The 14,397-nt window shown below is 64.2% G+C and overlaps 1 protein-coding gene across 1 annotated transcript in view; it reads left to right on the top strand.

Moving 5' to 3' along the window:
- The window catches only part of DSCAML1 (DS cell adhesion molecule like 1), a gene marked incomplete at both ends in the record, with an annotated part of 85,879 nt that overhangs the window by 2,111 nt on the left and 69,371 nt on the right, over positions 1 to 14,397 (top strand). Inside the window, 2 exons of the mRNA XM_082009929.1 lie at positions 4,455 to 4,772; positions 6,802 to 6,948. Coding sequence (XP_081866055.1) covers positions 4,455 to 4,772; positions 6,802 to 6,948 — 465 coding nt within the window. The remainder of the gene's footprint in view (positions 1 to 4,454; positions 4,773 to 6,801; positions 6,949 to 14,397) is intronic.

Genomic DNA, 14,397 nt, shown 5'->3' with positions numbered 1-14,397 from the left:
GCGCCGGGAGGCTTGCGCAGTGGCAGGTCTGGGTGCAGAGTCTTTCTTGCCTTTGCAATCTAGATTGTAGCCGGCTACGGATCTCGACACAATCGTGATTTTGCGAGCTACCCTTGCCCTGCTTGTAGAGCCGTAAGAAACGAACCCCGCAGTGTGCAAGCTGCGTACTGCCGCCATCATCTGCCAGCAGAGCTGTACCAAATATTTAGGAAATCCGTTTCCCCACTCGTGTTCATGCTTGCTGCCCGCCCCGGCTGCTGTGTCAGCTCCTCTGTGTGAGAGAAGGGAGCGAGCCTGACTTCGAGGGGAAAAGGAGAAGGCGAGCCAGGTTTCGGAGCTTGCTCTTGATCCGTTCCCCTCGTTTCTCGGACCTGTCGGCCGCGTGGTGGAATTCCTCGTCTCCGCCTTGTGAAGCGAGCGTGCGGGCTGCGGCGTGCCGGATGGCGTGGACCGGCGGCTCCGGAGAAAGCCCGGCAGCAGGCGCGCACGGCCTCCGGTGCGTCCCCTCGCCCGCCCCTCGTACCGGCTTGGCCCCGGCCTCCCCGGGAGGGACCTTGCCGTCGCCCCGGCTCAAAACGTCACCAGGTGTCCCCCCGGGGCTCGGCCGCGGCTCCACGGACCGGGCGTTCAGCGTGGCCGAGACGCGGAGGTGGGCTGTGGAAGGGGAGGGGGCGGCGGCGGCCATTGCCCGTGGTCCCTGGCCTCCTTCCTCACCCCGCCCCAGAGCAGAGGCCCCCCCCGGGGATGCTCGGGCAGCTTGGGGGGCTCAGGAGGTGGTGCAGAGCCGGGGGATGCCCAGCTCTGGGTCAGCCCCTGTGCGGACGAGGTGGCCAGACTGGTACCTCCAGCAAGCCGACGTGGGAGGTTGGGGCCAGGCAAACCAGCGGGGAGAGCTGCTTTTTTTTTTTTTTTTTCCAGGCAAGGGTTACAGCCTCGGCCCTGGTGCTGTCGCAGCAGCTGGAGGTGGTTCAGGCCTTAATTTCCATGCAGATGCGTCAAGGAGCAGGCGGCTCGTCTCCAAGCCCGCCTGAGCGGTGCCCTTAGCCGCAGCGCACCGCAGGCAGCGTGCTCCTTCGCTCCCGCTTCGCTTCGCGGCGGCCGCGAGCCGGGAGCGACCGCGGCGCTCGGGCCGGAGGGGCTGCGCCGCAAGGGCGGGACGCCTGCGGCGGCCGAAACGCGGCGCCGGGGCAGGGCGGGTGCCGGGGCGGGTACTTGCCGTCGCCACAGCTTGAACGCCCCGGGCCAGAGCTCCGTGTTTCCTGGCACGACTCCCACCCCCCTGAGACGGGTCCCTGGGGAGGGCGGCTCGGCCGGCGTCCCGGCTTTAACCCTTTGGGCGGGAAAGCCGCCGCGGCGGGGCGGCGTCCCGCGTGGCCGCGCGCTCCTCTTGCGCTCCGCCTGAAACGCTACCAGCCTCGCGTTTCTCGCCGCGGCTCCCCCCGAGCCTTGCGTGGTGCTCGGAGACGCCGCTTCTCGCTCTGTCAGCTCCAAGGTCGCTCCCTTCGTTAGGAGGAAGGCTGTTAAAGGTGTCCTGAAGATGAGGGCTTGGAGGAAGCTCGTTCCAGGGAAGGCCAAGGGCATTGCAGGCGGCGTGTGGCGGAATTACCGGCGTATCTTAAGGCAGTAGAGAGGAACGATTAGGGCTTGCCACCTACCTGTAATTCGCACCCCGCGACGCGTGCCAAGCTTCGGTTCGCTTTCTCCTTGAACGGGGCAGGTGTCAAGCACCCTTAATGAGGATAATAAATGAGCGGCGCGGTGGCAATTAGCCTGCTGTTCTTCGCAGCGTCCCTGCAGCCCGTGGGCTGGAGAAGCCCGGGTGGCTCCCGCGGTCCCGTTGCTGGCCTGCGGCTGGGCTTTCTGCCGCCGCGGTGCCTCCGCAGCATCTCGCCTGGCCTTGGAGGGACCGTCTCAAGGGCTGGGGTGGGCTCCCGGCTGGTCAGACCGCCAAGCCCAAGAGCGAGGCCTTGGGAAAGGTGCTGCCGGTGGGATAGCCTGGAGTCCCAGCGCCTGCCCTTTTCCGAGGTGCTGCAAAGCCTCCTTTGCAATGCCAGCGGCACGCCTCGTCGTGGCAAGTAGTCAAGCCTCCAGTGGCCGCTCTTTGGTAAAGAAGTGCTGGGGCCGTCACGGACCTCCGCCGCCCCTTGAGGAGCGGTGTCAGCCCGGGCTGGACCGCCCGTGCCCGGAGGATTGCAGGAACACCCTTGCAACGCAACTTGTTTGGCCTTTTCCCGTCGCTGCCGGGTTTCCACCCGGTTGCTGGCGTGCGAAAGACCTTGCTCAGCCTTGAGGAACTTGCTGGGTGTGGGTGGGCACGGGGCTGGCTCCGGGGTGCCGAGATACGTGGCTTGGTGACAGATCCTGGGGTGGGCCTACGGCCGCTCCGCCTTAGCCCCTCGTTAGAGCGAACGAGCGCTTGCTGCGCAGCGCCTTGCGGTGCCGAGGGTGGCCGTGCCGCGGTTTGGGAAGTCCGGCGGTCAAGACCAGCAAATATTCCCAAGGGACGATAGCAAAATGTCTTGCTTCTGCCAGCTCAGAGATATTAATATTTCAATACCTCTAGGTTGTAATTTTCTACAATTTGAGAAGATTGCGCTCTGATAACTTAAAATACACGCCTTTCAGGGCACGCTAAACGGTGTCCGGCTACGCGCTGGCCTTTCTGTAGCTTCCAGCTACCGGCGGGCTGGGCTCCGCGGCTGCGCCGCTGCGTTTTCCCCCGCAGAAACTCTTCTGTTTTGGCTCCTCTAGCCTCTTCTTTTCAGGTTCCTGTGAATTAATGCCCTCGATATTTAGGTTAGGGTCAGCACATCTGACCAGATGTGAGCGGTGATTGCTGGTTTAGAAGTAGCGCTGCAATATTTTTAAATTTTTAATCTCGCTCAGTGATTTGGAGGCAGTTTTATGAAACATGGAATTAGGATGGTGCTCAACGCTAAATGGGAAAGGAGATTATATGGATTTAACTCTATGCGTCTGTCACATAACCATCGCCAATCCCGTAACTTCCATTTTCCATTAAAAATCCGTTTCTCCCTTTGACCTGAAAAAGCTTTACGGGTGATCTGAATTTCTCTGTTTATGAGGTATTTTTCCGCTCTGCACCCCAGCCCCTCACCCGTCCGTCTCCAAAGCTTCCCGGGGGTTTCCCCGTCAGGCTGTGGATGCCCTCCGATCTTTATCGCGGCAGGAGCCTTCTCGAGCCGTGCTCTGGGATTTGGGGGGGGGGGAGATATGGGACGGAGCCCGGGGCAGAGCCGGGTGGGTGACGGGGCCCTGAGCGCGCCGGGGTGCTCCCGGTCCAAAAGCCGGCGGACGGGTGAGGGGCGGCTTTTGCTCCGCACCGTGTGCACCACGTGCCCCGGCTCCGGCCACCTTCCGCTCGCGCGTGCTCCGTTTTCCTCCTTCCGCCTCCCAATGTCCCTTTTTTTTCCCCTCTTCCGTGTACTCGGGAGAAGCACCGCGCCGTTCTGATGAAGGGAAATGCCGCTTCGTGACGGCAAAGCGGCCCGGAGATGTCACGAAACGACGCCTGCGGGGCCGTGCGGTGGCCCCGTAGCCCCGCGGAGCCTGGCGGGACGCGCGGCTGGAGCCCGTCGTTCTCCCGGCGCCTGGCGGGGAGGGAGGGAAGAATAAATGGACAGCAGGGCTCCGAGGCAAGGCTCTCCGTCCGGACGAGGCTTTCCTTGTCCCCCCGGCTCCTGTCCCCTCCTCCCCAAGTTAAGAAATCGAGGTCGCGGAGGGTCCCCCGTGACTCGTTTTGAACCGGCGGCACGGTAGCGATCCGCTTATTGGCTCTGCGGCACCACGGGCGGTGCTCTCAGCCAGAGCTATTAATACGCCCGCCGAGGGCCGCTTTCTATATCCCTGTCCTTCCGCCCACTTGGAAAGAGCGCGACTAAAAAAAGAAAACGGATCTAAGTGGCTGGGGGCCTCCTCATCCTTATTTATAGCCAATTTTGCTTTGGTTGAGAAGGGGGAGCTGGTGGTCCTGGGGAGGGGGAAGGAGAGACGGGAGGAGCGGGGGGAAGAGGTCCCTGGCCCCGCTGCGAGGACGGAGCGCGGCTGCCCCGCGCTGCGCCCTCGAGCCCCGCGTGTCTCGGGCACGCCGGGCTGCCGTCGGACCACGTGCTCGGAGCCACCCGGGGAAGCCTCGGGGGGGCGGGGGTACCCCCGGGTGCCCGCACCCTCCCTCGCTTGCCGCGGCACCCCCCGTCGTCCTGGTTCGGCGCCCGTGATCCCCGGCGTGCGCCGCGCCGCCGGCGGGAGCGCTGGCCTGCGAAGGTGGCCTTTGCGCTGGCGGCCCGCGCGCCGTCGCTCCCGCGCTCCGCGGCTCGGCCGCCTGCGGGGGCCCGGGGCTGGGCTCGGGGCGGCTCTGCGGGGGGCTGCGCTCGGTGGCGATCGGCGACGGCCGCGTTAACCCCCCGCCCTTGTGGCCTCTGCTTTCTCCGCAGCACACGCTGAAGATGTCGGAACCAGCCTCTACTTTGTGAACGACTCTATCCAGCAGGTCACCTTCTCCAGCACAGTGGGGGTGGTGATCCCCTGCCCGGCAGCAGGGTCACCCAGCGCCGTCCTTCGGTGGTACCTGGCCACAGGCGACGACATCTACGATGTGCCCCACATCCGGCACGTCCACGCCAACGGGACTTTGCAGCTCTACCCCTTCTCGCCATCAGCCTTCAACAGCTTTATCCACGACAACGACTACTTCTGCACCGCGGAGAACTCGGCTGGCAAAATCAGGAGCCCAAATATCCGCGTTAAAGCAGGTAGGAGCTCTCTGGGCGCTGGCGTTTGGACGAGGTGCTGGCTCTTCTCCCGCCTTCTCCGTGGCCTGCCGGTTGGCCCGTTGAGCGCACGCCGCTCGCCTCCGCCTCCCCGGCACGGGCCGGTACCGCCGCTGACCGGCGGTCGAGGCGCGGCCGCAGCCTCGTGGCGGGAGAAGGTCCTCCCCCGTGAAGCGGTGCCGTCGCACCCGGCCGCGCCCGGGGGTTTTGGCGGCTGCGGGAGGAGCCGGACCACACCTGTCCGTGGCGGGGAGACCCCCGGCGTGTCCCACAGCCCTCCTCAAGCCTGTCCCCGCTGGAGCATCCAGCCCCAGCGTGCCAAGGCTTATTAAGCAAAGAAAAAAGGAGGAATATGGCAAAGAGCTGATTCCAAAAGCCATTATGGTAAATTATTGACCAGGCTGAGGAGGGCTAATAGCCCAGGAATGGCTTCATTATGTAACCTATTAAAAGTGGGGCTAGCAGAGGGAACATGACAGAAGTGACTACAGGGTTTTTTATTTTAATACCTTGTACTGCAGAGTAAATTGGTATTAACCTCCTTCCACGGAGTGAATTATTTACCAATGCCATCAGGTTACCTATAAACCGCAGCTCGGTGAAGGAGGGACGGCCACAGGCGGGGTGTGGTGAACGCGGGCGCGCGGCGTGGAGCGGGCGCCTTCCTCGTGCCGGGGACCGCAGGCTGGCCTTCCCCCCCGGGGCGGCGAGGGCTGCGGCCGGCTGGTGCCCGCCGGCGCCCCAGGGCGCAGCAGGGCGAGCGGCCCCGTGGCGAGCGGTGACGTGGCCGTGTCCCATGTGGCTGGCTCCGGCTCGTGCTCCGGAGCGGACAGTCACGGCGACCCCGGGCTCGAAACGGTGGAGTTCCGCGGGCTTCCCTGGCAGGGGGTGCGGAGGTGGCGGGGCCGGGGGCCGCGGGTGCCCAGGGGGTCGGCGCTCTGCCGGGCGGGCAGCCTTCGCTCAGCTCTTCTCCCACGTGCTGAGGACTCCCCTGGGATCGGGGCGGGTCAGTAGCAGAGCCGAGTCCTGGCTTGCATCCCGCTGCCCCAGAGCCGGGTTTAGTGTAGCCCTCCCGAGCACGTGAGCGGGGGCCCCACGCGCGGCGCACCCGGGGCTGCCGGCACGGCTCCAGCTGTGGCCGTGTGAAGCGCTTGGGCTCGAGGGCGTTTGGAAACGGTTGTGGAACGTTCCCCCGCTTCTGCTTGCTCCCGGTCGCTCTCCGGTGCTTTGTAACGGCGATGCACCGGGTGAAGCCAAGCGAAGCTGTATAAAGAGAGCAAATAAAGAAAAACGCAGTTGAAAATACAAGGAATTGGAAAAATCCCTGGAAGCTTTGGAAAAGCTGTCGGTAAGCTCATGGAGCAAGTCTCTCTAGCCTGTGGAAAGCGTTAAGCGAGCTAGTTGTGGCCCTACGTTACCCTCGGGATTACGCCCGGGGCAGTGAAAGGCCCGAAGCGCCCCGGCTGCGGCGGCCGCGCCGGGGTCCGCGCCGGGCTGGGGCCGCCCGGGACGCTCCTCGTGCTCCCCGCTGGCTTTTAAAGCCCGTGAATAAGCCTCCTGCTCCGTGCGATTAAGGAGGCTTTTGCCAGCTAATCTGCTTTGGCTCTGGCGTCCCTTTCCGTGGTAGGCTTCTCCCCGGCTTCTCGCGGTGCCAGCCCTCGTCCTCCCCGCCGGGGCGCCGGCTGACGAAGGGGTTCTGTCGTAGGAGATCTGTGGAGCTGCCTTTGTCCCGGCCGAGGGGTGTCGTTAGGTGACGAAGCGAAGGCGCGTCCGTCTCGCCGTAGCGCTGCCCGCGTCCCGCGGGGCGCGGTTACGGTCGCAGGAAGGAGGCACCGGCGCTCGCCGCGTTTTAAACTTTAGGAGTTTATGGTGTCGGCATGCGTTACGCTGCGGGTGGAAGCAGTTTGTTGCCGGGTGGGTTGGTTTGTTTGGGAAACGTGGGATTAGAGCAAAAGGAAGCGTGTTTTCTTCCAGCACTGTCACGCTCCTAACCATCTGCTTCTCTCCACAGTTTTCAGGGAACCGTACACTGTTCGGGTGGAGGACCAAAGGTCGATGCGTGGAAACGTGGCTGTTTTCAAGTGCCTCATCCCCTCTTCAGTGCAGGAATACGTTAGTGTTGTGTCCTGGGAGAAAGACACCGTTTCTATCGTCCCAGGTAAGAGGGGAGCCCCCGTTCCGTTGCAAAACCTGACCTGCTTTGCCACGTGTCGGCTCGCTGTCACGGAGGGTCCGGTTTCGGCTTATCGCCCGTGCCGGTGCTGCCCGAGCCTCTCGCTGCGGCTTCGTACTGGCAAGCTCCGGGGGTGGGAGCAGGCGCGTTGCCGTCGGGGTCTGCGCGGCGCCGCGGTCGGTACTTCGCGTATTTGCGGGTGTTTGGTGTAAGCGTGACGGCACGCGCGCCCCGTCCGGGCTTCTCCCGCGTGCCTGCGGGCCGGCTGGCTTCGGGCGCGTGGCAGCTGGGGCTCGGCCGGCAGCAAGAGAGCTGCCCGTGTCCCGACTCCTGCAGTCAGAGCTGGCTGTCGTGCCGCCGGGGTGACCCACAAGCGAATTCTCCAGCTTCTCTTGCAAGTTTTCACAACCGTTTCGGCCACGGGGAGAGGAACTCGGTAAAAACGGCCTCGTGCGCCCGCTCCGGGCAGCTCGGGGAGAGGAGCGGGGCAAGCTGCCCGCAGAGCTGCGGGCTCTGGCTCCTGTGCTCCTGCCCGGCTTGTCGCGGGCTTTGAAGCAGCGCGGGGGCTGCGGGCAGGCGCTGGGCGCGGCGTCGGGCCGGCCCCGTGTACCGGGGTGACCTTTTGGCTCCCTCCTCGGAGCCGGTATTGATGGCGGCGCTGGCTGCCCGGCACAGCATGTGTAAGCTGGTAGTAAAGCAATCGATCCTGCTTTCCCCAGGGGGATCCGGAGAGAATTAAAGGATTTTGCCCCAAGCGAACGCTCTGCGCTTGATGTTTGCTCACAGGTCAGTAAGTCCCGATGCTCCTCCGGGGCTCGGCGTCGCTGCATCGGCAGCGCCGTGGGGAGCAGATGCAGGAGGGCAGATGCTGCCAGGAGCGGGGCGCGAGCTGACCAAGCCTAAGAGGCCGTTTGCTCTAATCCCTCTTGCAGGGATGTTCCTTGCTCAGGGAGCAAAGCGCTTCACCTGGAGGGGCTGACGGCTTCTCCCGAGGGCTGTGCTGGCCCGCGGCTGCCGCAGGGAAGCAGCGCGCCGGGGCCGCGACGCATCGGCGGGGTCTGCGTCCAGCCCCCTGCCCGGCCGGGGAGCCGGGCTGAAAGACTGAGCGGAGGAGCACGGGCACCCCTCCCGACAGAGGCTGCGCCCGCGCTGGCGCGGAGCCCGTCACGGTTTGCGGCGCCGGGCTCGGGAGCCAGCTGCCTTCCCGCGGTCAGGACCGGGTCTGCAGAGCCTCTCCTCCGCGGCGCTGACCCTTTCTGCCAGGCTCGGGGTGAAACTCTTCGCCTCGGGAACGCGCTCTTCCCCGACGGGGGTTCGGAGTGATGCGCTCGCGTTGACCGGCAGCCAGCCCGCGTCCGCGGCAGCCTTTTGCCTGGAAAGGGAGATGCTTGCGTAGCAGACGGCCTCCGGGAGCACGAGCCTGTGCCAGGGGCGTCGGGCGCTCCCGGGCGCCGTGGAGCGCTGCGGGAACGGCCGCTTCGTTTCAGCAGGTGAGAAACCTCGCAGGCAGGAACCTCCGCACTGAGGAGCTCGTGGCCCCGTCTCCCCGGGGCGGCGAGAGCCGGTGACCGCAGCCTCGCGCCATCCGATGAGCGCGGCACGGCGAGGTCCGTTCCTCGGGGGCCGGCGGTGCCGTGCCGGCTCTGGCAGCGCTTTCTGGAAAGGCGAGGGCTGCTCGCGCCGCTCGGGGTTCTGCGGGACGGAGCAGCGCGGTGCCCGTGCCCCTCGTTTGCTCGGCAACGAGTTTGTTGACCGAGCATCCGTGCACTTGGGTGATCTTAACCAGACTGGTTCTGAAGTTTGCTGTGGCAGTGGGGTTTTTTTAATACGATGATTTAATTAGAGCGGAGCGATTTTAACATTCTAAAGCAATAATTACCCTAAAGACAGAACATATAAATTGTATTACAGTGCAGAGTCAACACAAGCAAACATGTTTTGCCGTTGGATTACAAATATAGTGTCTGCCTGAAGCTTGGGTTTTTTATTGCTCTTGTGTTAGCGCTGAAACCGGCTTCGCTGTTACCAAAAACGCGGTCTTTTCTTGACCTCCGGTGAACCTCTGCTTCCACCCTGGTTATAATATAGCGGGGCGTTCTTTCCTGACTCTAGGGCACCGAACTCGCCGCTTTTCCTCCAGAGCTCCTCTAGCGTGCTCCGCCGGGGAGGCACGCGGTCCTCCCAGCCCCGAAAGCACAGGGTGAGCAAAGTCTCCATCCAGGCCTCCCTGGGGCAGAAAACTTTTTGGGTGACTTTTCCCGGTAAACGTCCGCTTTCCTTTGCGTCCCTGGCTCGTTCCCCTCCCCGGCCCAAACTCTTTTGGAGCTCGGAAACGGGGGGAGCGAGCGTTTCCCCTGCGGCCGCTGTTCTCGCGAGCCCAGACCCCCGGCTCCGTGCGTGGGCTGGGTGGCCCTTTTCTTGGCTTCCCGGCGTTCTTTTCACGCCTAACTGGGATCACTGGGCTCCCAATTACAGGGGCCGCGGGCTGTGCGGCGCCCGCCGCGGCGCGGGCTGTGCGGCGCCCGTCGCTCGGGTTGCTGCCGCTCTTGCCGCGGAGGGTGCCGCCGCCCGCGTCCCCGGCGAGCGCGTCTCCTCGGGAAGCGTCTCCCGCGTCCGCGTGCGGGCAGAGGTCCCGAAGCGACGGCCGGGGAGCGCCCGTGGCTGCGCTGCCCCGCCGCGGGAGGGGGTTTGGGTGGCGACTTGCGTTACTTGGTTAAGTTGGCAACGCTGTCGCTTACCCTGAAAGACGAAATCTTTACGGAAGGTTATCCCGCGCGTAAATCATCATTAGTGCAGCTCATTTTTGCTTAATGCCTACCTCACCGTGCCGTGGTCTAAAAATGTGTGTTTAGTGAAGTCAAGGGTTGCAGAGAAATTGCAGGGTGTTCAAAAACCCATTTGCTTTGCCGGTCCTCACATCAAAATCAATCTTGCCTTTCGTTCTCGGCCGTGTCGCGAGCGTGCGGCACCGCTCGCGGGACCGTGGCTTTCGAGGTAGGCTGGGGCTTACTGGGCGTAAAGCGGCAGTGCTCACGGAACCGGGGACTGCGTAGAAGATTGCACTTCACACCCAGGCTGTGATTTCAAACTCTTTTGCTATTGATGAATCTTGATGTATATTTGCGGGGGGAGAACACGGGCGGAGGACGGGCGGACTGCAGCTGAGCGGGATGTTTTACAGGCCCCTTTCCCTTTTCCGTAGCTCCTGCTACGAACCGGTTTAAGAACTCAGCATGGTAAACAGCTTTTTTTTTTTTTTAAAAAAAATAAATTATTTTTAAAGCACTGTCACCAGGCTGGGCAACGTGAAGAGCCTCGCAGGCACATGCAAGGCTTGGATTTGTCTTGGAGGAGCTATGTTGCATGTGCGACCGAGGCTGCTTTAGTCACCGTGCTGTGGTGGCTGTGGCGCAGAAGCGGAAATTCATGGCGCCGACTCGTCTCTTTTCAGGCGTTGCGCGGCTGCGGCTGGATGTCAGCAGCCACGCGTCCCGCGGGACGCGTGGCAGCCCTGCCGGTGCGCCTCCGACGTACGTGCGCGCTCGCAGGGCGCGTCCAGAGCGAGCGGCTGCGTGGGGAGCTAACTTGAGACGCCGGAAAGCGTGGATCTTTGAGCGCACCCCGCCTCCGTTGCCGAAACGTCTTCATTTGAGCGTCGCTTGGCTTTTGTGACCCTGCGAGCACACGCGTGCCTGTACGCTTACGCGCGAGCCGTCCCTCAGCTGGCTCGGTGGATGCATCCAGGCTCGCCTGCCTTGGCGCAAATGCGTCGCCCGCCCGGGCTGTGCCCGTCGCGCTGCCGGCTGCGCCGCGCTGGGTGGGAGTGACGGCCCCGAGGATGGCTGGCGCTGGTCCTTTAGGACGACAGGAAACGGCCTCCAGTTGCGCCAGGGGAGGTTTAGGTTGGATATTCGGAAAAATTTCTTCACTGAAAGAGCGGTCAAGCGTTGGCACAGGCTGCCCAGGGAGGTGGTGGAGTCGCCATCGCTGAGAGCGTTCAAAAAACGTGTAGACGTGGCGCTTTGGGACACGGTTTAGTGGATGTGGTGCCGTTGGGTTGACGGTTGGACTTGATGATCTTAAAGGTCTTTTCCAACCGTAACGATTCTGTGATTCCTTTGGCTGTCGCTGCACCGGCGCATCCCGCGAGCACGGCGGGATTTGCCTCGGGAGGCTGCGTGCTCGGCTGGGACACGGGTGTCGCTTGGGCGCACGGGTATGGGGCGGCTCTCGGGGCGTCCCGGGAGAGCAAAAGTGGAGTCCCGCCGGGTGTAACGGCATTGTGTCGGCTGCGAGGGAGCGCTGATGGCGGTGGTCGTCCCCGGCTGGCCTGGCGGCAGGCCGTGACTCGCGAGGGCGGCGCGGGAGAGCAACGGTTTGGAGGCAGTAGGCATCGCTGCACTGGCAAGCCCCGAGCTGAGCTGCGACGTGATGCTTCAGTGTCGTGTACTCGATAGGTTGTGTTGGAACGAAGCTAAACGCAGCGCTTCTCAAGGTGGGGACCTTTCGAAGGGTGCCGCTTCCCTCAGCAAGCCCGAGCCGTACCCTTGGAGGGCTGCAGATGTACTCGGTTAGTCTTGGGACGGCCACAAAGCCCTTTCTCTGGGAAGCAAAACGTGAAGCTTGCCAGAAGGATGGAATGGGGGGGGAAATTGAGTCGTGTGGAGCTGCAGATGTGGCTTTTGTGTGTGTTCCTGATTGAACAGCAGCCTTTTGGGAATTTCAAAAATAGCGAAGCTGATCTCTTTGCGGTGGCTCATATATGAGCTTCGTTCGACCCGAGCAGACCTTCCCGTCCCCTCCTCCGCGCTGCCCGAGGCCGTTTCCGAGATTCTTCAACTCATCTCAGCAAGTGTTTAGCGAGGTGGGAGATAAAACCGCAGCAGCTTCCTCGTGGTTAAACGTGGCTGTTCGCCCCGAAGCCGTGAGCTCTCCTCTGCTGTGCCTTGCAACATCCGCCGCCCCTTGCACCTCTCTCTCTCATATTCGAAGCGTAGCCCTGCACAAATTCCCCTGCCATCCATCTGGAGCCGCGGCGGGTCTCGGCACGCAGCATGAGGCTACCGGCGAGGATTTACGGGCGCGGCGTGCCGGGGGCACGCGGGGACGAGCCCAGGCGCGGAAGAGCCGGGACCTGGATAATTCAGCGTTGTCCTTGGATCGATAGGTTTGTTCTGGGCAATGTCAATCTCCCGCTCCTGGAGGAGGGTGGCGAGCTGGGACGGAAGAAACACGGCGAGGCGGACGGCGGATCTCCACCGAGACGGTTTGGGGACAGGAGGGACGTTCCTGAGGATCCTTACCGGCCCTTAGTGCTTTTACTTGGCTTTGCCCGAACGCGGAATCGCCCCGGCCGCTTTAACGCGGGGAGCCTGGGCGCGAGGCCGCCCCGCTGCCCGGACCCGGGGGTCGCCCGCGGCGCCGGCGGCTGTGGCCCGCCGCTCCCCCGGGGCTGCCGCCCCCTCCCGCCCTGCTCCCTCCTGGCGCCTGCGCCCAGCGAGCCGCACAGGCGGCTCCGGCACGAAAGCCGCGGCCGCCGGGCAAAAGGCTGGCGAAGAAACTGGCCTTTTCGGTTACGTCTCGGAGCTCCTGCCCGGGCCGGGTCGCCGCGCGGCGCGGAGCGGCCTGACGTGATTTAAACGAGCGTCGTCCTCCCCTGCCCTGTCTCGCGGTGCTGCGAAACCTTTTCCCCTGTCGAGCCCGAGATCTCCGAAGGTGTCCTGGCTTCTCCCCCACCCCTTGCCACCCTCTCTGGCTGCGACATGTGCCCAGACCTGTTACAGCGGGAAGCGGCTCCAGGCGTTATTCTCGCCGAGTGGGGTGAGATTCTGTCTGAAATCATTTCATCCTTCCCCAGAGACTTGGCGTGAATTTTATCTAATCGCCATGGCAACAGATAAAAAAAGGTGTGAGCACATCTCCTTTTGCTGTGATAATTCAGATTTATATATTCAGATCAGATTGGAGTTAGAGATTTTAAAAGGAGCAGATGCAGCAGAAGGTGTGACTGCAAATAATGTGGCGAGAACGTTTGATGATCCTGCCCTTTAAGAGGGGAGAGAGCCTTCCTGCAGGTTTTTTCGGAAGATAATTATTCCATCAAATCCACTTTAACAAGGACTCATTATAGCCCCGATAATGCAGAGTCACGTTGGCGACAATCTCGCACACGCACCGAAAGAAGGGGCTGCGGCGAGTAAACAAAACGCCCGTGGACAGCGGGGCGCGAGCGCGTGCCCCCGCGCAGCGGCGCCGGGCAGGCCTCGGCTGAGGTCCGGCTGCCCGGCTCGGCGCGCCGCCGCCGCGGCGCGCTCTCGGGCGCTTCCCGGCCGCCGCGTGCCCCCGGCGGCGCCGCGCCGGCCCTTGCGCGCTCCGCGGGCGGGAGGCAGCCGGGGCGAAGCGGGCGGGCGGCCCTTCGGAAGGATCGGGCGCTCGGATCCCGGGAGCCCCGTGACGAGAGGCCGGGGAGCCGCGGGTTTCCGGAGGCCCCTTTCCCGGGGCGAGACGCTCTGCTCCGAGGCACGAGATAGAGAGGAGCTGCCGTCTCTTCGCGCGCCTGCAGGCCTAAACCTTTGGTCGTGCCGCGGGGAAGGGAGGGACGGCGCGCAGAGGCCGGGACGGCTGGCTGGGCGTTTGGAGCGGAGGCAGGCGGGCTGTGAGGCTCGCTCTGACGCCTGACCCAGCCAGAGATCCGTTTCCGACGTTGCGCCGCGGGCTTAGGAGCCCCGGCGGGCTCCGCGGGGGCGAGGAGCGCCGGCGGGGCCCGCCGCATCCCCACGGGAAACGGGCGCCGTCGGCGCGCGCGCCGTCCCAGCCGGGCAGGGCAGGGCGCGGAGACCCCCGGGAAGCCCGAGGGCGAAGGGTGGCGAGCGTCGCCGTGTGCTCCCCCCGCTCCTTGCAGAGGAGGAAGAGGAGGGGGAAGGTGCCTTTTTGGAGGCGACAGCCGTGACACCCGCTGGGCGCAGACCTTCAGCAGCGACTCCGGCGCGAGGGTCGAGGCGATCTACGCGCGAAGCTACCGGAGAGCGGGCGGAGGAAGAGCTCGGCGGGAGGCACGCACGGAGGAGCGCTCGGCCGGCGGCGGCCGGCAGGACGTGTTGCGCGGCCTCTCCCGACTTCTGGGGTGAGGCTGCGCGCCGCGGTAGGTCGTTCCCGTTACGCTCCGAACGGCGGTTCGCGGTTTGGCAGGAAATTGCCGGGAGGTTGGGAACCGGCGGGAAGCCCTCCGGAGCATGCCTCCGGTGGCGCGCAGGGAAGGGAAGCGAGCCGGGCACGAGGGGTTCGGGGCTGCCGCCCGGGGCCGGCGAACCTCCCGCGGTGACGCGGGTTCTCTCCCTTACGCCTTGGCTGGGCTTGCCCGGAGGAGCGCGGAGACCTTCGGACCGTGCGCCGCGTAGCCTCGCCGGAGGCTGCTCCGCTGGGAACCGGCCCTCG

This window comes from Phaethon aethereus, assembly GCF_964289735.1.
Source record: "Phaethon aethereus genome assembly, chromosome: 23".
Lineage (NCBI taxonomy): Eukaryota > Metazoa > Chordata > Aves > Phaethontiformes > Phaethontidae > Phaethon > Phaethon aethereus.
The sequence above is the reverse complement of the archived record's forward strand: the minus strand, read 5'-3'. Positions and strand labels throughout refer to the sequence as shown.